This window comes from Ptychodera flava, chromosome 12, assembly GCF_041260155.1.
Source record: "Ptychodera flava strain L36383 chromosome 12, AS_Pfla_20210202, whole genome shotgun sequence".
NCBI lineage: Eukaryota > Metazoa > Hemichordata > Enteropneusta > Ptychoderidae > Ptychodera > Ptychodera flava.
The window spans coordinates 18,468,775-18,493,868 of NC_091939.1; the positions used below are offsets into that span (position 1 = coordinate 18,468,775).

The 25,094-nt window shown below is 36.5% G+C and overlaps 2 protein-coding genes across 2 annotated transcripts; one reads left to right on the top strand and one right to left on the bottom strand.

The window, feature by feature from the left end:
* The first annotated feature begins 4,530 nt into the window (after window positions 1-4,530).
* Window positions 4,531-6,018, top strand: LOC139145269 (small nuclear ribonucleoprotein Sm D3-like). The gene is made up of 2 exons (XM_070716313.1): window positions 4,531-5,000; window positions 5,426-6,018. The coding sequence occupies exons 1-2, from the start codon at window positions 4,691-4,693 to the stop codon at window positions 5,485-5,487; spliced, it is 372 nt and encodes a 123-aa protein (XP_070572414.1). The 5' UTR covers window positions 4,531-4,690; the 3' UTR covers window positions 5,488-6,018.
* Window positions 6,019-7,213: 1,195 nt separating this feature from the next.
* LOC139145268 (SANT and BTB domain regulator of class switch recombination-like) lies at window positions 7,214-25,094 on the bottom strand. Its single transcript, XM_070716311.1, has 23 exons — window positions 24,920-25,094; window positions 23,705-23,867; window positions 22,664-22,877; window positions 21,884-21,983; window positions 21,135-21,175; window positions 20,328-20,525; window positions 19,355-19,413; window positions 18,821-18,915; window positions 17,723-17,788; window positions 15,243-15,326; window positions 14,966-15,031; window positions 14,755-14,799; window positions 14,264-14,387; window positions 13,479-13,631; window positions 12,841-12,980; window positions 12,098-12,224; window positions 11,444-11,540; window positions 10,833-10,894; window positions 10,374-10,399; window positions 10,029-10,096; window positions 9,346-9,428; window positions 8,547-8,641; window positions 7,214-7,669 (listed from the first exon to the last, which is right to left on the bottom strand). Exons 2-23 carry the CDS (start codon window positions 23,864-23,866, stop codon window positions 7,633-7,635), a joined length of 2,142 nt encoding a protein of 713 aa, XP_070572412.1. The 5' UTR covers window position 23,867; window positions 24,920-25,094; the 3' UTR covers window positions 7,214-7,632.

Genomic DNA, 25,094 nt, shown 5'->3' on the forward strand with positions numbered 1-25,094 from the left:
CTTTCCATTTTGCCGCTGCAGATAGCACCTGTTCCTTGTCTTTGAAGCTCACACACTTCGCTATTATTGGCCGTGGTCTGGAGCGGGTGTTAAGGCGATGTGCTCGTTCGAATTCCACAGTTTCAATTCAAGTTCGTCCTTCAACAGGGTTTTCACTTCTCTTCACTTTCTGCCCAGGTTTCATGACCATTTTCGGCTTCCTCAATTCCGTGAACTACAATGTTGCTACGTTTTAGTTGTGATGAGACGTAGTCAGACTCAGTCTCTACTTTTGTGATACGTTCACGCAATTGGCGTTTTCCATTAGCAGCAATTTCACCTTTTCGCGTTCTTGCTGTAATTCTAGTCTCACGTCTGTCATTTCCGTTTCAATCCTGCCTATCTTGCTATGAATTTCATCTGAGAGACATTAATTTCGGTGGTAATTGATGATTTTACAGCACCTAGTTCTTCCATTATGTCTTTCATTGTATAGTTTTTATCGCCAGCTTTACCTGCCTCAGGAGTCACATTCTCTATGGAGACCGAACGGTTACGTAGTTCTTTAAACCCAACACTTACACTCTCCGTTATTTTGGTTGTTTGGTTGCATGAACTTGGGGTTGGTTTGGTCCCGGGTTTAATTCTACATCACCACTCAGAATTAATAAATCAGCACGATGACATATCCGTGACATACCAAGACAGTACTTGTTCACATCACATTCATAGCGACAGACCCAATTTTCATAAGCTATACGTGTAGCATAAGTTATTAGGCTGAAGTCCAATAATAGTTCATTATTACCATTCATTTCATTCCGTCCGCGTCCGTTATAGCCAGTACATGTACCATGCCGTCAGTGAGAACTGTGCGAAGAGCAGAACGGTCGTGGCTATTATTAGCGTGCATGCTAATCGATAGCTGAATACCATTGCTCGTGACCATTTGCTGTGTGGGTTGTATTCGGACGGTAAATCTACCATTTTCCAAGAAATTGGTTGTAGAAAACCACCAATACGACAACGCCAGGCACTAAGAGTGACTCCCATCCTACACACTGCACTCAGTTGGTAACAAATTTGTTACAAGAAGTCGAAACTCACAGAAGGAAAATGATATTCTCTGTCGAGTTCAGGAGCTCGGTCCGCACGATGCACACCCTTTGAAAGCCACAGGTGCAATCCCATGTATGTATATATATATATATATATATATATATATAATATATATATATATATATATATATATATATATATATAATATATATATAATATATATATATATATATATATATATATATATTAGAAACGAGGAATAATCAGGTGATCCCCACTAGAGCGTGGAGTGGAATGAAGATAGTAAAAACTGGATGGATTGAAACACACTTCCACATGGTTGTTTAGATCATGACGTTTTTATTGTACCTCAAAACACAACGTTTCGCTCCAAAATTAGAGCTTCGTCAGGCGTATACTGAAAACGGAATATACAGAAATGAAGTTGAGATAAAGTACACTTTACAAAGATGGGACTGTGTGACACCATACAAACTAACTCATTTGTCTGAAAATATACATGAGAAAAGAGTGTAAAGGGACTGTCCTGGAGGTTACAAGGAAAAACGACACTTGGTCCGACGCCTAGGGATGGAAAGTGACGTGCGGATGTGACAGCATTAATTCGTTTCATCATACCATAAAATTCACGATGGAACATTCACAAACGTCCATTTCTTTTCTTGATGTTAAAGTTCATGCCCACAAAAATGGTAAAATAATGGCTGACTTGTATGAAAAACCCACCCACACAAATCAATACTTACATTTCAAATCATCCCACCCTAGGCATGTAAAACTCGGCTTTCCATATGGGCTTGCTATACGCATTTGCCGCATTTGCTCAGAGTTAGAATGGAGAAATGTACGCCTTGCCACACTTAAACAAGCATTAATGGAACGGGCTTACCCTGAAAACCTACTCACCAAACAAACAAATCGTGCCAGATCTATCCCCAGATCGACTCTACTCCAATATAGTGAACAAAAAAGAGTCTCCCGTATCCCCTTTGTCACCACTTTTAATCCCTGCCACCCAAATTTGTGTCACATCATAAACTCCAATTTACACATATTACACAAGTCAGCCAAAAGCAAACAAGCAATACCTAACAAACCGATAATTTCATATCGACGAAATGTAAATCTGCGTGACCTGTTAGTTCGATCAGATATTACCAACGCCAGCACAGATAATCCGGGTTTCTTTAAGTATCAATCCACCGGGGGATGAAACATCTGCAAATACACATCAGACACAACACAATTCCACAGCACAGTTAACAAGAACACTTACGAAATAAGAAACAAAAGTAGCTGCACTTCCAAAAACATAGTTTATACCTACTGACATGCAAACGCTGCCTTAAACAATACGTGAGAGAAACAAAAACATCACTCCGTCTCCGTTTCAACAATCACCTTTCCTCAGTTCGTCATAAAAAAGACACTCCAGTTGCCATTCATTTCAATTCCGGCGAACACGACATAAATGATATTACAATCATAGGAATCATACAAGTAAATAAACAAGACGACAAATTAAGAAAACAAATTGAATCACTGTGGATCAAAACACTAGACACACTGTTTCCTACCGGCATGAATGTCCTCCCAATATTCAAATAAGCTTCAAACAGCGCCACCACACATCAGGGCTAGTGTACAAAAGCAGTTGCGCTGTCACATCCGCACGTCACTTTCCATCCCTAGGGCGAAGTGTCGTTTTTCCTTTGTAACCTCCGGGTCAGTCCCTTTACACTCTTTTCTCATGTATATTTTCAGACAAATGAGTTAGTTAGTATGGTGTCACACAATCCCATATTTGTAAAGTGTACTTTATCTCAACTTCATTTCTGTATATTCCGTTTTCAGTATACACCTGACGAAGCTCTAATTTTAGAGCGAAACGTTGTGTTTTGAGGTACAATAAAAACGTCATGATCTGAACAACCAGGTAAATGTGTATATGAGAGATAAACGTCCTTGTAATGGGGTGTAAAATAAATAAAGAGTCAAGAAGCTATAGGTTAGGCTATGTAGTCATTTATTTTATTTACTACGATCAGTCAGAGCATGAAGAAAAGGAGAGGGACTGACAGTGACAGGGAAAACTCAGAAAAACTCAATCATAAGCTTATCAATAGTGTATGGGCCGCCTGTGATTATACTACTAGTAATTTTTAAAGGTTCTTTCGGCGATTCCTGGGATCACCTTTGTTCTAGTCTGTAAGTGGATTAAGGAGGTGTGGTAGCCTTTTGTTTTCCATTGAAATTGTCATCTTGTAAGTAAATTTACTGATGAGACAATTTGGCGTCAACACAGGCTTTTAAATTTGCCCGCCCGCTGAAAAACTACCTAAGACCTTTTTGCACGAAGAGCTTAGTTGGTAGACTTGCTCCAAGTCCGTGGGCAAACAAGTATCAAAACATTATAAATGGAAGGACTAAACATAAGCAGACCGACGCCCTAATGGTAGGATGTTCTGTAGATCGCGGCGTGGACGGCTTTGCCAGCTAGTAACTCAGCTGCCGAGAAAAGCCGGGCGGCTGGGGCCAGTATACTTCGTTGGCGGCACCTACACAGTGCTGAGAATGGTTTTTACTACATGCGAAGTGCCTACGAACTTCGTGTGTTTGAGCAATGTTAACATTGACAATAGTTAGAGATTTTTAAATGGTAGCATGCATATCTGAAAAGTAAAGCTAAGACACTACCATCGGGGAGCCACTATAAACAAACAAAACGCATAAATAAATAAACAATAAATAAATAATTAATAAAAGAGGAAACACTGAATTGAAAAGCAATCGAAATAATTGACTGCACAACACATGCAACATATTAAATTCAAGATGAGACATCAGCATTACTGCTTAAAGGAGTTTAGTACGTACTTAGTGATATTGAGATTGCACCTTGAATATGTTGCATGTGTTGTTCAGTCAGTTATTTAAATTCTTATTCAATTTATGTTTTCTCTTTTATTTATGTATTTATTTATTTACTTGTTTATTTGTGTTTGTTTATATTTCGTATCAAATTTATAGTTTTATCTTGTATTTATTTATTTTTGTTTTTTTTTTGTTTATCCTGTAGTTATATTCACAGGGAAATGTTAAGTTGTGTGAATACAGAGACTATAAATGCAAACTGTTAAGGTTATACTCTTATCCTGTCATATAAACGTATATTGACTTACCGTGAAAGGAATAGGTATTTATGCATGTTTCCGGAATCATGGAAAAGGGGTGTGTAGTCACAATGCGTGACAAAAAGTGGGATACTGAAAGGAAAAGAATACCTATTAGGGTCCGAAATGCAGATCAATTAGACCATGGGACATGTAAATTGTACTCTTCTCAAAGCGTGGCTGAAAAATAAAAATGACTTGTTAAACATTTGACTTCTTGCCATATTGCGATTCATATTATTTACTAAACTGTAGTAGTTCATACCGCACTTCCTGGACGACGCGCAGACATTGGAGGAAATTTCAACCCAACAAACGAACAACGTATAAACAACGCTTGGACGCTGGCGGTAACCTCAGAATTAGTACTCTGAAACCTCTAGAAATCCACGTACATCTGCCGAATTTTTGCACAATCGGTCGTATTTACCACCGCCGGCGTATAAAAAGAAGCAGATATGTCTATAGGAGTACCAATTAAGGTGTTGCACGAAGCTGAAGGTCACATAATCACATGTGAAACCAGCACGGGAGAAGTGTATCGAGGCAAGCTCATCGAAGCTGAAGATAATATGAACTGTCAGATGGCAAACATCACAGTAACTCACAGAGACGGCAGAATTGCCCAGTTAGAGCATGTGTACATAAGAGGGAGCAAGATAAGATTTTTGATTTTACCTGATATGCTGAAAAATGCGCCAATGTTTAAGAAAGCAGGAACAAAAGGAACAGCCGGTCGTGGAAAATCAGCCCTTCTCAAAGCTCAAGGTAGGTGCTCAGATTCCAATAGTTCTTGCAAACGGCTGCTGGTCACGTCAACCCCTATTTCTTGCCAATAACGACTTCGTGACAAAGCCTTCAACGTATATGTATTTTCATAAAGAATAACTCGCAGTTTACGGAAAGCCTCTGGTGTTTTTCTAAGGCTGGGGAACACTGCCCCTTTTGTGATTGCATTGTTGCAAGGTAACATGATTATGACTAAAGGGGCCCATCTAAATTTTAACCGGGGTACCGCTTTCAACGAAAACGCTTGAACTCCACTTGGAGTATTGTAGAACCTGTGTTTGATCAGGTCTGGCACAAGTCGTACCAGTTGAGTCCATGGGCTATCCATACCTTGTCTACGTCCTCTTTCAGCATCAGGGCTTGCTTGATGCTAACATTTAAAATGTTTTGTTTTTTCTTTTAAGCTGCTGCAAGGGGAAGAGGTCAGGGCAGAGGCAGAGGAAACATTTTCCAGCGAAGGAAATAGTGAAATCATCAGGAATTGCCTAAGAGATGTTACCTCTGAGATCGCCAACATGGACATACCTTTGCTCCTTCAGCTGACTGTGAACTCAGTTTTGCAGAGCAAATTGTTACTGCCAAGATGCCTGTTGAAAAAAACTTGTGAAGATATCTGAACGGGAACTTAAAGTGGGCCACCAAGGAAAATTTGTACTGGGCTGTAAACATCAAAGACTTCTGGTCTTGGAACGTCATTCCATTATACTTGCTGAACTGACAGCTTCCTCTGATATCATGGAGGTAACACAGCTGTGTGCTACCTCCATGCTGGTATGCACTGCAACAGAAGTTAAAGATACTGGGAGAAATTGAATATGTGTTTATGTCCGCTGCATGGTTTTTCAAACTCATTGGAACCTCTGTTGCAGTGCATAGCAGAACTTGATGAATGGTACTTTTCTCTAATCTTTGAATAGTACAGCATATTGTTATTTTGTAGCTTTTTTAGCATTTTGAAGAACGATTTTAAATAAAAAACGCAGAAAACCCAAAAAATGTTTTCCTTTTCTTTTAATACACCTATATTTTGGTTGGCAACTTTGAGACTAGACTGGAAGATGCATATCTCAGGAGCACTTCACCCGAGTAATGAATCTTCAAGTCTACTTTGAGACGTACGTCTGAATTTGAACTCATTTTGAAGGTCTATGTATTTGGCAGCGCTGAGTAAATCCTGTGGGTCAGGTCAGGGATCACAATTTCTCTCATCCAAGTCCCACCGATTTGCAATGCTTTTATTCTGGTGATGCTGCAAATACTAGTGCTCATGTGCTACCTGTCATTTGGAGAGAGAATCCATAGCTGGCATAGATTTTGTTCTCAGCTCGTGTAAAGTATTCCTGCTGTAATTTTTGTCTGTAGTGAGAGCTGTGAATGCATAAACACAATAGTCTAGTCATAATTATGTATTATAATAATTTTACAGTCTAACATTGCATAAATTTGGCACAGGGAATCATTTTGGAGATATGTTTAACATAGAACTTTGATAATTTGCATAAATCCAATATGGCTATCTGCATCCCACAAAATAATTTCCCCTTGTACATCTCGTAATAAACAAGCCATTTCTCGTAATTTTAAGTCAAAGTACATTTCTTTGGCATGGACAAATGAATTAGGAGGCACAATGTTTTACATAGGCATTTTAATAATTTGCATACATCCAATATGGCAGCCAAAATTCCTACAAATGACATTTTCAGCTATTTCAGTGATTTTTAAGTTTAAGGGCATCAAGGAATACTTTTGAGGTTCAAAGTTTCACAAAAGCACTATTATAATTTGCAAACATCTAGCATGGCTGCCAAAGCAATGCCCCATATGATTATGGTTCACAGGCGAAGTAGACATTAATAGTCTGAAATATTATTTCGGAATTATTAAAAATAATCATAATTATGAAACATTGATATCACTAAAACCGAGCTAGTATTTCATGCGGGTTGAGCTTATGGAGGTATGATAGTGTTTTGTTTCCACTGAAATTGTAATCTGGTGGGTAAATTTTTTGATGAGACAATCTGGTGCCAACACAGACCTTTAAAAACACCATCAGGAGAAAACAGGTTGATCTTACCATGTTACTGTGAATGGTGTGTGACATCAGATTTGCCAGAAAGTATGCCAGTTGTTCACTTGAATCTATATCTGCCAATTATGATGTAATGATTTGCAGTACTCGAAGAGGATAAACATAAAAGCACTTTATTATACAAACACAAAATATTACATACACACAAAGAAATGCAAAACTTTGAGGTTTCAGCAAATCCAGCAATAAAAGTCCAATGATAAAGATAAGCCGATTCCAATCATTGATTTTTATATTAACAGTGCAAACTTGCCTTGAAATAAAAATTCAATTACAAACAGCATTAATTATTGGAGTTCAAATTTTTACACGAGATGTACATGAAACTTGATATTTGAGAGAATTTTAGGGTAACTGTGTTTTGAGTATGTGTAAGGATTATACATCAAAATTTGAAATGCTTGCAACAATCGTGTGGTCTGTGCAACTTACAGTGAACAAATATAATTGTACATATACACACAGGATAAAATATTTGAATATCACAGCAAGAAAGTGTTGTGATGTCAATGCAACTCAAGTTAATCGCACCATTCCTGTTCTTGTTCTTGACCTAAGTGAAGGAGAAAAGAATAGCATCTGTGTTACAAAGATGACACTGACCATGTTTATGTTGACTTAAAAAATTTCAAAATATCATTTTCATCTGACTGTTTGATGTAAACACAGTGTGACTCAAAGGAAGCAGTTTCCATCGGCAATCTCTGAAGTTAACATATGTCCCGAAACTTAAATGACTTTTACTGTGATCTTTACATATTGTTTCCATGTTATATGGGTAAGATATGCAACATTGTCCAAACCATAACAGTCATGGTTTGGACAATGTTGCACATACCAGGATAGTTACCATCCCAGTTTTTGTGGATGCTTGGCAATATATATATCTAAAGGGGCAGGGACATTGCATATTTGACCTAGCTTATCAATAATATTAATGTCACATCAACTTATAAAACTTTTGGTAAATTGAAAGTGAACAGATATCTCTTTTTCTGCCTTTACCGTAATACCAGTGAATGCGTTGATGAAAAAATTGTCCCTAGGAGTTGAATCACTGAGAACCTGACAAGAACCACCCAAAGGAAGTTCTCTTTTGAGAAAAGGTGTATTGTCCTGATACACTGATCTTCAAATGCAGTCAGTTGACACAGATTGAATTTGTTCATCATCCATGTGTCCAGGCAGAGTCCAACATATTGATTGAGCAACTTTGCATATTGCATGACATCATGGGCTTACAATTGTGATCAGAAAGATTAACATGAGTCATTGCTTGTATCTGTACTTTTCAAAATATGTATGGGTTTAACCCTCTCACTTCCAATTTTAGGTGCAACCCAATAGTTCAGTCATTCCCTCACTCTAGTGAATGAATTTCAGGCATGAAGAGTTAACCTGACAATAGTAGTATGTGCTTGCTACTTTACCTGACTTGCCCCATAGTACTTGAACTGCTGGGTTTTGACACCTGCTGACTGCTACGAAATTGGGCTTCAATGCGGCAGAAGATACCGCCACTATACTGTAAATAGACAGAATATCCAGTAGGTCAGACTTTTTAAAAGTAAGGAGAAACTAAATCTATGGATGCAACACTTAGTGAAAGTATTCGTGAGCTGAGGATCTATGCTACATCTGAAAATTATCCAAATTCATGCAACAAAATGAAGGAGTCATGATCATTGTTGTTTAAACAACATGGTCCATACACATTGGATTTAGCTTGTCACATAAAGCAAAGAACAATAATGGCACTCCAAAAAATCTGCTTCACTGGACTTTTGAACATAATGACATTCAAGGTTTGAGTGTTCAGTGGTGACTACTCTATGGTTGATCAAGGCCTCAATTTTGACAAGGTTTGTAATTGCAACCTGTATCTTTAGAGCGCTGTGGTTTAGAGGAGAATTTCTCAGCAAATAAGCCTCCATAACTCTCTCAAACAGAATGAACAACGCAACAAAGAGAGAAAAAAGCATAACAGTAACATATTCACATTTATATGATTGCCTTGTGATATCTTTACCATGATTGAAGTGAAATGGAATGATCAGCAGAGGGACTGTGCAATGCATGGCTGGCACTTTACAGTATAGCCTATTTATTTCTTTCGATACTGTTCTCATTGCAACATTTATCATTCTATACAATTGTATTATTAAATTTCTGTGACAGTATGGTGATGACAATGCATATCTTTGGTTACAACTCTCTCAGCCTCCATACCTCTTTGTTTTTCCGCTCCTGTTTTTCTGTCGGACCTCGTATTTTGGTCAGGTAGCTCACAAGCTCAGCCATACGCCTCGCATCTGTGAAAATAATTTGTACATGTCATCTGGCCACAGTATTAATGATTAGCTTAGCATAATGTCTGTGCATTCTATACTAAGTCTATAGTCCTTTTACTGTTTTGGAAGTTTCATTATCATGTTGAAAACATGGATATCATTGGAGTTTGTATCCCTTTATGGTTTACCTACTTCAACTCACAATTTTTTCTGTTCTAAAGTGTTAAAGCCCATACTACACTTCTGTATTTGCAAAATATGTAGCCACTTGTGAGAAGGCAGCTTACAATGTTACAGAGATCTCAACACTGTGTATTTTGTGCACATTGTTGTGCGACAGACATCTAATCAATACTTGCATCTTTTGTAGATGCTTGCATCTCTACCATGAAATTTAAACAGAGACAAGGGTACAGTCCTAGCATTATCATCACATTTATAATATCAATATGGCCATATATTCAGAAACAAATCACATTACAAAAGTACCCATCTGAAGAATACACACTCTGCTGCTCTTGAAAATTCTACACAAAACACACAATGAATCCAACACAAAGACTGAGTGCATCCATACATTCTGAAATCCAATGAAAACTTCACGGTTGATCGCCTGCTTACCTTCCTCTCTCTGCATGTCCTGGTTCCACCTAAGAGATCTTGTGGTGTCCCATTTATGGTTACTGACACTGAAGGTGAGACAGAGTAACATAGGTGACATTAAAAATCACTGCTGTCTCCATGAATTCACGTTGACCAAAGAAAGATTAAAACACAAATGTGTACAGAGACAATTTAAAGCCAATGCTTTTATTTTACCAATAATTGAACAGTTTGTGCAGATACATTGTGTCTAAAGTTTCATGTGGATAATGTTAATCTGACAATTTACAATTGTCAGGGTGTTAGTATTTTTTTCTTAGTACTTTTACATGAGAAATTTTGCAGAGGAATAAACAAATTTACCTGAAAGCAGATGCATCCATGGCAACCTGATAAAGGGAAAACACAGATTAGCTTGTTTTACGTGATTCCTTTGCAATTTAGAATGTTAAAATTACCTCAAAAAGATGACAAAATAACTTGAATTGGAATGGGAATTATCATCTATATGCATGGCCCTTACACGACAAATCTGGCAGTTGTACAATTTCACAGCTGGTTGGTTGGAGATGTTCTCCTTTCAATGTTTTCACATGAAAGTTGTCTCAAAATAACTTCAGTAATTGATGAGATTGGACAGTGAGTTTACGCCGCATCGTCATGTACAAATAACCTGTCACACTTGATCTGAGCAGTCAAATTTAAGAAAAAAATATCATTCTTAATTCTCTATGACTGTAATCAGGAAGGTAAAATACACTATGATGGTGTACTGTCGAGTGAAAGGGATTGGAAATTATCTAATGCGGATCTACGACTCACTCGTTTCTCTTTATTTGCACTTCTGCTTTTCTTCATCTTCTGACCAATCCTTACATTCGTACCTTAGATTATGATATGAAAAAAAAAATCACAAAAAAGTCTCTTTCAGAAGCAAAACAATGATGTCCTTTTTCACACCAGAAAGTACCCTGTCCTTGGTGGTCAATCATGGACCATCTTGTCTAAATCTGGGCTCACTATGATCATCAAAACTTGATGAGAAAATTAATTACATTTTCATATTTACATTTTTGTCTTGTTTTTGAGAAACTTTAAGAACGTGTATGTTATTATAAACGTAATATACAGATAATGTTGGCCATTTTAAATTTGAGATATCATTCTGTCTAAGATACTTTGCTTGTCTAAAATCTGAAAACAACACAGTTATCCTTTATTTTCATTATTAATTATGGAAGACAGGAGTTCAGAATTTCAAAACTTTCTTTCCTTGATTCTCCTTACAACAACATAAACCATATCTAAGATATAAGTGTGTAGATTGAAAAATGCTCTATCCAGACCCTCTATACATTGCAAGTCCTTGGTCTGTGACCTATCAATTACTTCACCATTTAGAAATCTCAAACAAGGTTGAACTTAAAGCTTACCTCTGCTTGGTATTTCATCATCTCCAACTTCATCGTCACTTTCACCCACACTGAACTCATCAGGGGACACAGCACGGTCCATACCACCTCTCTCACTCTGTGAAAAAGGTATCAGGATGATTCATCTCTTCACATTTACCTCTGAGATATTTCCAAACAACCGGTTGGGGTAAGGGTTAAGGTAGGTGTCTTTTAATGGTTTGAAGGGGGGATTTGAGATGGGGGTCCTAGGTAGACATTAATATGTAAATGTCGTGTCCAAGAATGCCATTGGATAATCCCAATCCTTGTATGGTATGATGGTTTGAGGAAGTTACCCATTACTGTTTATGATCCTGATGTAATTGGGGTTGTTTAACTATTTCAGTGCTGCAATGTTTCCAAACAAAATTTTTGTGCATCAATTTTTCAATTTTTATGAATTTTTCTGTATGTTTTTCGCTAATTTTGGACCAATGGACATAACTTGTTATTGGCTACAGTTTTTGACGAAAATTTTTAGGGAAATCTGAAAATAATATTGTCTGGAACTGAAAAACACTGTCTGCGTTACATTGCATAAGGCAACAAAATTGACTTTGGCTCTTGAAGGATTACGAGGGAATGGGAGTTTGGGAACATTTTGGAAACTTAATGATAGGAATAAGGTCTTACCTGCATGAACTTTGTGACAGTTCTATCATCTGGGAATAAACTATGCTGAAAACCACTGCCTGGACCAACATCATCTGATAAACCACAGATGTATTCCTCACTACTGTACACATTGACCTCAAAGTTCCTGGAGGAAACAAAGACATTGTTAAGTCAAGAAATGTCCTTTCTGTTTATGGCTTTATCCAGGACAGTAATGATATGGTAATGCTGTGTTCTAAAATTGCTTGAAAGAAAATCAAACTTGTGTGGTAAACCAGATACTTGGCATTTCAAGTTTATCACTTTTTTGCCTCTTTATATCTGAACTGTTCATTGAAATTTCTTGATCGTCACAAATATGCACAAATCCAGATATGGTGTGTGTTAGCCATGTTTACTTATATGGCTGTACGGCACAATAGTCAGTTGGAAAAGGCCAAACTCTCCAACTCAATACATTTTTAGAAGAGTCAAGGAATTTCTGGCAGGAATCTTTGTGTCAGTCATACACTGGTACATGTACCAGTAGTATGTAAAATGTTCATGCACCAAAGAGAACTTGAAGTCATTGAGCTGTCATTTAAGTGACAATGGTAAACCTTTAAATTGTTGATGCCAGTCAGACATAAAATGCACTTTGCGATGTAACCATAACATGTATCAACTATTCAAGCTTTCATTTTCCAATATGGACATGTGCAGGCAGTGAGAAAAAACCATTGAACTGATGCAGAGATAACAGTTGCAACGTGTGCACTTACCTTTCTGCTTCAGATCTCTTGAATGGCACACAGATTGCATCCCTGTGCTGTAACAGATCATCTAACACCGTCTGCATTGTGCCTGTCTCATCAACTTGTGTTTGCTGAATTGTCACCACGTGATCACGCACCATACAACCCTGTACAAAAAATTCAAAACCAAGGATTTTGATCTTGTTTTTTCAAAACTTTTGGACCTGACTTATATCCTGGTATTTTTAGAGGTGGAGGCAGAGTCATGGATGTAAAAAGCACAAGGAAATGTAGTGAAAATTTTTATCAAGTGTTTACAAATATTGCCATGAAAGGATGTTAAGTCTGAGAGCTCTTGCTGAAGGAAAACGGAGGAAAATCAAGCAGTAAGTTGCTGTTAGCTATTTTTATTGGCTGAAAATTTGACAGAGTTTGACATTCCTGTTCAGTAGCAGAGATGTACAAATTTGAAAAACAAAAGAACAGTGTAACTTGTTGTATATCCAATCTTCAGCAACTTGACTGATTCAATTTGTCCATGAATCTGTAGCCATTTGCCTTATTTAGTTGTATATACCGGTATTATTGTTGCTACATGACCGATTTCCATTGTACATGTACATGTAATCTTTTATTACTACTTGACTTATCTCAGTGGTACTTACTGTGTTCTGTTGAGTTGGATCAAACCTAAGGGTCCTCTGTTTACAGCATGGATAGATGCCAACCGCTCCTATGGCCAAGTTATCCACAGAGTTCTGGAACTGGGCTTGTTCCGGATGATACTGACAATGTGGCAGTTCAGTGCATGGGAACCACTGTTGGTTGAAAATATGTTAACTTTGATTTCATACAGCAGTGTGGCAATTGGTACAGGGTAACCTCTGGGGGTAGAAGCTCTGTCAGTTTTGATTTAAGAATGTGACAATCCAGTACATACACGTAGGAACCATTGCTGGTGGAAAATATGTTAACTGTGATTTAACAAATAATTCAGCACTAGTACACAGCAAGAGGAATCTGTTTTGGTAGAAAATGCATTTGAGTTATTCTGAACTACAATGGGTAGCAGTTGCAGCGCGATATAGTCTATTCTTTTCATGTTTGATGTTACAGATTGGTAAAGAAGAGGTCCCTTCAACTAACTTTAATCATTCTTTTTCTCTGCATGAGGACTTGTAAATTTGCACAGTACAAATCAGCAGCACAAGTGAATTTTCCAACTTGTTGAAGAACCGTCATTTGGAAACTGAAACATTTCTCAATCTGAATCTACATAACCATAATAATATCGCAAAATATAAAGTTTCAATTTTTACAAAAAATATCATGATGATAAACTACACCGTCTTTAAGTTTCCTACCATCTAAAATTCATTTTTTTAACTTGTATACAGTACCTTCTAATGCTGATTTTGATACATACACTGGAACTGAAACTGACACTCACTTGTTGACAACGAGAGCACTTCAAGTAGTTGATTGAGCCCCAAAGTCTCCAATACACTTCACGCCAGTTCTTCACTTGGTTTCGTAATCCTATCAAGAAGTCATTCACATCCCAAGATGGGTCCCTGTTGGGGAAAATAAACAAAGTTCAAAACTACCACAAAAATCTAAACTTCCAAGAACCGTCCTATTGGAATGCTGTGGGACTTTGTCAAAAGCAAAAGACTTTGTCCCATAGAATTCTGAGGGACGACATGCTTGTAAGGGCAACACAGTAATGACTTTTCATGGGTCTATGATATGGATTATATTGCAGTAAAAACTCTCCCTAGGAATAAAATGTAAATGTTCATAATCTCTGTTTGCTTTTTTACAATGAAAGAGTTACAGATTCACTATGACGTTAAAATGTGCTTTGATTCAATTTGCCATATCAATGACTTTTGAACCAACATGAAAACCTGACGAGCAAAAAATCATGTTTCACTGTACCTGGCATGATTGTATGTAATATTGCCCTCCCTGTCTGTAGACATCCTGTAAGAAAGAAGATGGCATTTCAGTTGTTTTTACCATCATAAATATATTACCATTTTCAAAATCAAAGTCACAAAACATCATCAAAAAAGTTGCAAAGACATATTTTTTTGACATTCTGTATTGCCTTTTAGTCTGTGTGTCATTCAAATAGGGACAGCAATACCTGTTTGGTAGGCACTTCAGCTTGGTATTCAGGTCTTGTGTAAGAAGCCTCTTGCAGATACTGCATCTGTGGACAGAAAGAGTCATTTCAAGTTAGATAACTGAGAATTAAGACTGTACGGTACAAATCATAACATATTTGACAAAGCCATGAGTGGGAAAAAAACCACAAATGCAGCTCTAAAATATACAGTAAATTGTTGAAAAGGCTGCCACTCTTACTGACCAGTTTCAACTGACTTGGGTGGCTGTTACCATAAATAGAATGTGTGACTGACCTGAACAAAGTAGCTGCTGATGCCTTGGAGTCAGGGGTTCCCTGTGGATCGAACAAATCTTCAATCTTCTTGCAGAAAAGTTTACTGGTGAAAGGAATAACAGGAATATACCAGGAGTACTGGAATCAGGGTAGAATCCATATCCACCGACAATGTGACTTGTTTAACCCTTACACCCCCATTTCCGTCTTTAGAAGTCTAACTTTGCAATAGAAAACAATAGGATTGGGCCAAACCATGGTGGCAGAAGATCATCTCTGTCACAACTACATCTGGGACAAGCCTATTGTTTTCTACAGTAAAGTTAGGCTGCTGTTGTGTGAAAAGGCTAGGTATATAACGTCATTGACTCTTGTCAACAATGATGCAGTATGAGAACATGAATGATGCTCTATTGATCTCTATGAATTAACTACCGGTAGTCGTAACTGTTGACATACATTTCCTAACATAACTCGTCAACATTTATACATACACTCAGAATTGACCTTTATGCTTTTTCAGCATAATAATGATGATAATCATGAGAATGACATCAATAATTTTAATATAATGTCTCCGTAATATCACTATGGTAAAATACCCAGCTCTCTTTTCCTAAATTAACATACCACTGATTCAACAGTGCTCTGTTTGATGCAAGAAAATTTAACAGAGTTCCACTACTCATATAGGGCCTATGCAAGGATATGTCCAGAAATTCCTGACTCACGGAGTTCAGAAATATCATTTAGTCAGATGATACCTTTAGACAAACTCTTGATTTCTGTTGTTCTTTTGTTCATGGTAAATACCGGTATTGTAGGGAGTATGTACAGATTTCTCTGGGCTGAAAATTATACACTGTGACAGAACACTTCTTGTTTCCGCAGGTTATGGATGTAGACACCCAACTCAATTTTAAACCAGATATGAACTGTAAATGCTCACGTGTTTCATTATATATTGCAGTTATGTGTAAATTTGAACCTTTGCCACATGTTTGCAACTTCATTGAAAGTATTAAGATCAGCATAATGATCAATATTCACCACAGATTAACTCTATAGGTCATTAAGTATTCAAATATGCAATTAGCTGAAATAAAAATAATTAATTTCTTTGACTGCTGTCATTGTATCACCACTTTACATAGCAAGTGTAATTGCCTTTGGTCAAGTCCTTCAAACTATATATTCCAAACTTTGAAAGCTCATTAGATATGCAAACTATAAATTAGCTGACATGAAAACTTAAGTGCGAAATGACTTCCAATATTGGTATAATCTTGTATAATCATCAATGTACATAGCATGTTATGCCAACTTTGATCAAATAAATCCAAGTATATATCCCTAATTAGGAAAGTTCATTAAATACACAAATTAGGAATTGGCTGAAGCAAAAATGCTTAATGCCTTTCAATAATGTTAGCCTACATAATAGTATCTTTAATGTACATAGCAAGTTTCATCAATTTTGGTCATGCAAATTCAAATATATATCCCTAATTTCAAAAATTCATTAAATATGCAAATTAGGAGCTGGATGAAGTAAAAATGCTTAATGACTTTCAATAATGTCGTATCCTAGTATCTTTAATGTACATAGCAAGTTTCTTCAACTTTGGTCCAGTCAATACAGATAAATATCCCTGATTATGAAAGTTCATTAAATATGCAAATAAGGAATTGGCTAAAGTTCAAATGCTTATAATATGACTTTCAATAATGTTCTATCATAGTATCTATAATGTACATTGCCAGTTTCATCAACTTTGATCTTGTTAATTCAGATCAATACCCCTAATTAGGAAAGTTCATAAAATATGCAAAGTAGGAATTGGCAGGTGTGAAAATGCTTAATGACATTTAACAATGTTCTGTCATAGTATCTTTAATGTACATAGCAAGTTTCATCAATTTTGGTCTTGTAACTTCAAATATATATCCTTAATTTCAAAAGGTCATTAAATATGCAAATTAGAATTTGGATGAAGTAAAAATGCTTAATGACTTTCAATAATGTTAAATCATAGTATCTTCAATATCCATGCCAAGTTTCGTCAATTTTGATCGAGTAAATTCAGATATATACTCCTAATTAGGAAATTTCATTAAACATGCAAATTAGTAATTATCTTTCACGTCACCCCTTAATATCTTTCAAAGCTGATATATCTTGGTGTGATCAACATTTGTAGCGAATCTCATCAAATTGTGTGCAGTCGTTGTCAATATATATCAGTTTTTTCTAAAATCATTAATTATGCAAATGAACAAAAAGTAAGCAAGCCACACCCACCAAAAACTAATCAGTTCTTGCCATTTGCAAACTGAATCTATGTACCAGATTTGATTCTGATCTGATGAGCCGTTTTTGAGATATTGAGTACACAGACAGACAGACAGACACACAGACAGACAGACAGACAGACATCGCTGCGACATATGCCCACGTGTGTCGACACGTGAGCAAAAAACCAATGACTGAACAAATACCTTTTAAACTTATCTTTTCTATCTTTGATCTCATCTGCTTCAGTGTGGTTGAACAGAGATGCAATCCTGCAAGACAATAATCGTCAGTAGTTGTAAATGTATCCATAGGGGCCATACACTCGAAAGTCACTCAAAATTCAAGGACTTTTCAGCAATTTTCAAAGACTTTGAGAGGTCAAAAATACCACTTTCTAGACAAATTTCTTACAATATATCATTTTCATATATAATTTTACATCTCGTTTTTACAATATCATGACTGATCATTTTGTATCTTTGAAAATTGTTGGCAGATTGTCAATTTTCCAGGACTTAATTTAAGTTTCAAGGACATTTAAAATTCACGGACTTTTAGGATTGCCAGGAGCCTACAGACCCTGTTATGGATTCCTTTTATGAATCAGCAGATTCAGTATTGTACAAAGGAAAATTATCATAAAGAGTTCACTTTATTGATAGTGACAATTCAACAATGCAGAAAACAGCCTTCTTGCAGGGATATTTATGGTTAAGGTAGTTTGCACCTTGAAAATGAAAGACTTCAAACTTTTGCTCAAGCTTTCATCAAGCAAACTTTTAACCTTTTCCTTTCATAATCAAGATTGGGGATCACAGTGCAAACTTTGATACTAGAGAAATTAGTGATATTTGAAATTCAAAATGGTCACCATCCCAGTGTTATCTCTATGGGCAAAAATAAAATTCCTGATTTTCACAAAACAATGACAGTGAAAAGTTTTATTTACTCCATATGCATATGCTTCAAAACAAGCCCAACAAGTGGTTGGCCAAAAGATTATTTTCAAAATGTGCCCCCAGGCCACATTTTACCTTACCGTACATAAGAATTCAAGAAATGAACCTACTGGTAGCCACTTTGAGCAAAGACAATAATTTTCTGCTGTAGAAATCAATAGACAAGTTTCACTGATCAAAAAGAGTGAGGAATACTGTAAACCCTTCACTTCTATGGTATACTGTATGCAAACTTTACATTAATTAATGTAGTTGGGAAATAAGAAATAATGATGATATAATACAGAGTTATGTAACTTTGGATTATCACATGGAGGTAATTATTCTAGCAAACTGACTGACCTTGTTATAAGTTTGTCATTGATACAGTTCATGTTACATGGAGTAGCTACAATGGCACTCATGTTGTCATGACAGTACTTGATACATTCTTCAACCTGCAAAAGTCAAAAATTTCATCAAAATCCGTGTAAATTTGTAGTATCTTGAAGGGGAACGGTCACCATCTTTCCAAATGTTTTTTGGTAATTTGCAAATATTTCAGGCGAGAATTATTTATGATGTTCTGTTCCCTGAAACATGCTTAAATTGTCCGTTGCCAGATATCTACTCCCTCCCTGCTTTTAGATATAACAGTAAATGCTTCAATGAAATTATATATCATAGTATATTCACACGCATGATGTGTATATGCAAGATATGAGTAGGGCTCAGATGATTGATAATTCAACCTTTTAGTGAGCAGAACAACACCAATCAGATGATAAAAAAAAACTATTATCAAATAATTTCAAAACATAAGTGACTTGTGTTGACAAAGATAAAATCATACTACCATGCTATATACCCGATAAAACCTGGCGTACTGGTACTTACCAAGGTTACCATCTTCAGGAAATCAGATGAAATCAGAATAGAAATCACATTGCCAGGTTCTGTATTGAGCAACAAAAAACAAACAAATATACATGGTCAAATTACATGTTTCTGACAGTAGCAATGTTTATTTGTAAAGTTTTAGACAACACTTAAACGGGAAGTTACAGGACCGTGGGCGCACAATAGGGGGATTACTGATGACGAAGTTGTTTGCATACACTGGGCGGGAGTTTTTGAATTCTCATAGCATCGCTTTGACCGTATGATAAATTTGAATAATCATGATTGGCACTTTTGTGACATTTGTATAGAGGGTCAAATGGTCATACAGGGAACACATTTTGAAACATATGCGTTTCGACAAAAAAACGGAACATTTTTTCAGTTTATTTCGACTCAAGTTTAGCTGCTATATATTGACAGACATCATATGCAAGGTTCAATGACAATGAACGCCTGATACATGGTAAAATTATGAGATTCTTGGACCGAACACGGCACATCCAATCAGTAGCGTTTTTTTTTAACATTTATATAGATTTACGATAATCTGGCTTTTATATCTGTTTAACAGTAAATATTTTGAAAGCCCTGCAGCCATTGTTATGCACTGTCTTCTAGCAACACACTATGCTAAAAGCATGTCTGACCAAACTCCTACGTGTACTCAGCAACAGGGTTTAATGAAAAAACCCAGCTTTCATAGACTTACTTTTGTGAAAATCAGGAATTTTCTTTCCCTATAGGGATAACGCAGGAATGGTGGTCATTTTGAATTTCAAATATTGATAAATATAATTAATTTCTTTCTTTAGTGCCAAAATTTGCACAATGAGCTCAAATTTTTATCATTCTTGAATTCGCAAGAGAATGGTTGAGAGTTTGCTTGAGGAAAATTTAAGCAAATGTTTATTATAAGACTTTTGTTTTTGAGGCGCCAACTACTTTAACAAATTCGATAATGGCTTACCAAGCTTAGGTGCTCCTTCTTTCTTGTTTTCTGACATGTGGCGTTTGACATACCTCATCAACCAATCAAAGATTTGTACGTCACAGTGCACTGAGATATCCACTTCCTCCCAACGGTGTGCATCAACTGATAGGTACTCGGCAAAGTACTTCATTTCTTGCACAAGCAAATCACGTGGACAGGTGAAATCTTGTTTCACTGAAAACACAAAAATGACCAGTAGGTATTGAGGCTTTGATAGGTGACTGACCTTGATGCAGTCCCTACTCTACCGGTACATCAATTCCTCTATTCAAACTGAGTTTTGCTGCAGATGTAGACAGTCAGACCTTGGGGTTGGGTCTATGTTGCAACCCTATTGTTGTCACTGGCAAAAGTTTAACCTCCTTGGAGTGTAATAAGATGAAGGGGTTGTACATGTAAATACATGTAGGCTGATACATCACACACTGTGTCCCCAGTAGTTTTCATCACGTTTATTTTGAAGGAAAACAGATTTCCATCCTGTGACCAACTGCAAAATGTCCCTTTATGACTCTTTCACAACAATCATGTGCAACATCAATTATTACTGTGTTGTAAGGCCAGTCCAAGTGGCTTTGCAAGAGACAGAATGAAATTTGGCAACTCGATAATTCAAAACAAATGTCTTATTTAATTCACAATGGTCTACTCAATGAAAAAGATTCTCTACTAAGGGACTTCAACATACAATGATACACTCTTGTCCATCCAATATGCAGTGGCTTTGAAGTAAGTGAAGTTGAGGTTTGAAATTTTAAGTAAAATCTGTATTCTCATACTCACAATTTTTAGCCTCATCACAGACATGTATAACCATATTTGGTCTGAAATAAACAAAAATATTGTATGACCATATTTAATTTGAAAAACAGAAAACTATTCCGTTGATTTGTAAAGTACAATATCTGCAAATGTACTGTGGCAACCTAAAAATGCAGAGCAAAGCTTGATTTTGTGCTGCTTTATAAGAAATCCTGAGAAACTGAGGTGAGTCTGAATTCAATATCGTTATTGAAAAGTGTCTGTAGATTCTAGTTTATCCATGAAATCTGAATATATGGCATGTAAACTGAGAGAGTCTTATCTAATCATAAGGCATATATGATCATTATCATCATACAGGCTGGAGATCTTGACGTTGAAAGATGGATTATTGTAATTGAACTTTCCCTGTGCATTTATGTAATACCTGATTTGGGAGATGTTTTAGAAGAGCAACACAAACTCAAAATTTTCATTAAATTTTCACATGTGTCCAGCATGTTATTTCATATGCATTCACTATAGCGCTCCATGTCCAGTTTATTAATGAAACTACCTAACAGATACATGAACAACTCCTGAATAACAAAATATTTATACTGAACTCACTGGGAAAATCAATAAAATCTCTAAAAGTGGGAAATCATTCTACCTTAAATTAGATTATCCACAATACCATTATGTAACACTAAGTATGCATTAATATCCACAAGGTTGAGACTAGGCTGATACAGACATGTTTGATAAAATTTTTTGAATATAAATCTTACCCCTGATTTTCATCTTGATGACTATATTGTGAGTTGCCATGATGTCCTTTGTCACTATTAGCAGCCTTACTGCTGCTTGCACTTTGACTGTGTTTTCGATCTGTGGAGCAGAAACACACAAATCAAAAATTAACTTTCATGTCCACTATGGCATGGGCAAAGTAATCTGAGTTGAGCAGTGAGAAAAGATTGGTATGAAATAGCAGTCATTGAAGTTGCAGTGGACAGATGAAAGGTAGAAAGCGACAGTACCAATGGCATCATACAGATGAAAATGTTGTCAAGGTCAAACGAACATGTATACAGTATGTGTAATTTGAATCGTACAAATCGATAAATGAAATGAGGATAAAAGTGAAATAATACACCTGTACAGACTATAATCAGTCTGTCATTCTGAGAAATACATGAAAATACTGATGCCAATAAGGATTATAATGAAAGTGTAGTCTATAGATATTCACTTGCTGTTTTAATAAAAGAGGTCATGACATTCTCTGATATCAAATTGATGTGACTTGAATATTCTGACAAAATAACATCAAATTGAAAAGCTGTTTGTAGACATGACTTTGGATGACTCTTTGGCCAGACATATTGCTTGTATGATTTAATCTCACAGCCAGCAGATTTAAAAATAGCATATTTCAGCATCCTTGGGCAAAATTAGGACAAACATTGATCTACAAGCTTGACATCATAAAACACTATTTTCAAATTTCCTTGAATACAACCATGGTTAAGGTCTTTCAAGGAAGAGGTAGAGACTTCACAACTGACCTTTGCTCTTCCCTGAGGATGGTCTGCTTCTTCCCCGACTGCCATCACTTTTGCCGGAGTCACTCTGGTGAAGCATGGATCTGACATACCGGGACAGTCCACTGTCACTTCTTTCAAGCGTTATTGGTTTACCGTGCGCTGCCAGGCCGGACACATCCCCCACTGCTGGTACACGCCCCGTTGCATGCTGAAGGTCTTCATATCTCTTTGCACACTTGAATTTAAAAACAAAAGAATTGATTCAATGAATAGTGTAATATGTTCAGGAACAAAGTTAAAGTGAATGAAATCTGTCATCGAGATTTTTATACAAGTATTACTACCAATGGACCAGAACTGCATGTGCAAATTTTAACATCTGTATAAATAATTGAGTGATATTACTGTAGTGAACAGGTGCCCAAGTGAAAGATGTCTACTTGGGTGCACATATGCACTGGAATCCTAACAAACAACATGTTGTTTACCATCGTAACACACAGCATTGGTATTCTGTGCTTTTTTCTTGTTATGTGACTTTTTCAACAATGACAGGAAATATAAAATGAGAAAACTTTAAAGTGTACTTGCCCATTCTATCAAAAACGAATGTTGTTATAATGAAGAAATGGATTATTTCATTTACCGGTTATATGGTATTGGATAGTATTAAAAGAATAGCTGAATAATTAAATAACAAGATACTTTGATTTTCAATACTATCACAGATAGATGATGCATGCAGCTACACCTCAGCCTTAAACCTGTTCATCCCCAACTCCCTGTAAACGGGTCTATAATCACCTGTGATAACAATGAGTTTGGGTCAATCCATGGTAGTGAAAGTGTTCAAAGGGTTTTAAGTTACACACTGTTTGTTTGTGGGCACTGCAAAACATGAGGACATCATATTATATAAACTCTATCTGTGGAATACAACACCCAGGTAATATTCACATTGTTCAACTGTAACTGTGAAGGTATTTCTAAGCAGCAGCTATTGCTAATACAAGGCACTTTGTGTAACAACTTGATTTTCTGAGAAACTCTTGGCAGACTCACCTGCTTTGCTGTGGTTCCTGGGATCAATTTAGCAATAGCTTCCCAATTCTTATTATGCATATCATTGAACTCTGATGAGTTCATAAATGTTCTCAGCATCAAATCCAGTGCTACTGCCCGTGATGCACTCATTATCTCTCTTGGCCCTGGGTTGCTACCCATCCTGAGTTGGGAGAAAATATGTAATTAAAATCATGAGTAGACAGAAACAAAGATATAAAGAGACATATACAAAAAGAGAGAGAGACAGGCTGTGTGTACAGTAAATGTGTGTCATCATTGATAGATTTCTGAATGTGAATGAATAAATGAACATGAACATGGGTGTTCAGTTTGCACAAGTGCAATGGTAATGGCCAGTTACAGTCATGACTTTACATATACCCAATAATCATCTCAATTAAAAATCACACAAATCATATTCTAAATCGAATATATAAATACCCAAATTGAATTTTCAACTAAGCACACTACCACTATCAAAGGGCTGCCCATGATGTGTTATCATATCTGTATTTTGTATATTCCATGGGAATTATAATCAGGATTGTGCAAATTAAGTGCACCAAAGACCATTAAGGTACTTGATCAGTGCTTATGTTTGGATATACATGCACATCCTACATTTACATAAATACCGGTAAGTAAATGAACATATATATATATATATATATATATATATATATATATATATATATATATATGGTATGTGTCCATATGCATCCATCTTTTGCTATAGTATCTGCTTATTTCTCACAGAATGAACAACGTTGAAAGCTGAATTTTGACCTGAATAATTAGGCCATCTTCGTGAAATGGCAGGTGATAACTGTCTCTTAGGCTTGTGTAGATCAATATGGTGACATTCCTTCTTTTTTTGTCTACGCTGCAATTATTTGACCATGGTCTGCAGGTCTGTCCGTTCACGGTTTGTTGAGACGATCTGTCGGTAGTATGATTTGACAGTGTGCATACCACAGGCTCTAGAGTCAATGCAGGCGAACCGCTAGCCGTCACTGATACAATAAAAATCATTATTGTATCAGTGACGGCTAGCGGTTCGCCTGCATTGACTCTAGAGCCTGTGGTGCATATGTACCATACATTGACGTCCTGACAGTGACAGTAGACTGATATGATTGCTATTCAGGTCTCTCACACTCTAACATTGAGATATTTTGCTTACATGAATTTACTTAAGAAGCTTGTACAAACCTTTCCTTAATGTCAACAATGCTCTCCAAAAATGTAGGAAATCATTTTGGAGATCACTGCCTTTGATATCGCTGTGACCGTTACCAAGTGTTAATCTCCCTTCTCTCGATTTGTTGACAAGCAAGAGGAATGCTGCACGAACAATCACACCTAATAATGTAGAGCCCTCTAAGTT

Bases quoted from the DNA above. Each gene is read 5' to 3' on its own strand.
- LOC139145269 (XM_070716313.1), top strand. From the start codon at position 4,691: ATGTCTATAGGAGTACCAATTAAGGTGTTGCACGAAGCTGAAGGTCAC. The intron at 5,001-5,425 runs GTAGGTGCTCAG...TTTTCTTTTAAG, and splicing joins AGCCCTTCTCAAAGCTCAAG to CTGCTGCAAGGGGAAGAGGT.
- LOC139145268 (XM_070716311.1), bottom strand. From the start codon at position 23,866: ATGGGTAGCAACCCAGGGCCAAGAGAGATAATGAGTGCATCACGGGCA. The intron at 20,526-21,134 runs GTGAGTATGAGA...TTGTGTTTTCAG, and splicing joins CTGTGATGAGGCTAAAAATT to TGAAACAAGATTTCACCTGT. The intron at 10,895-11,443 runs GTAAGCTTTAAG...TCATAATCTAAG, and splicing joins TGATGAAATACCAAGCAGAG to GTACGAATGTAAGGATTGGT.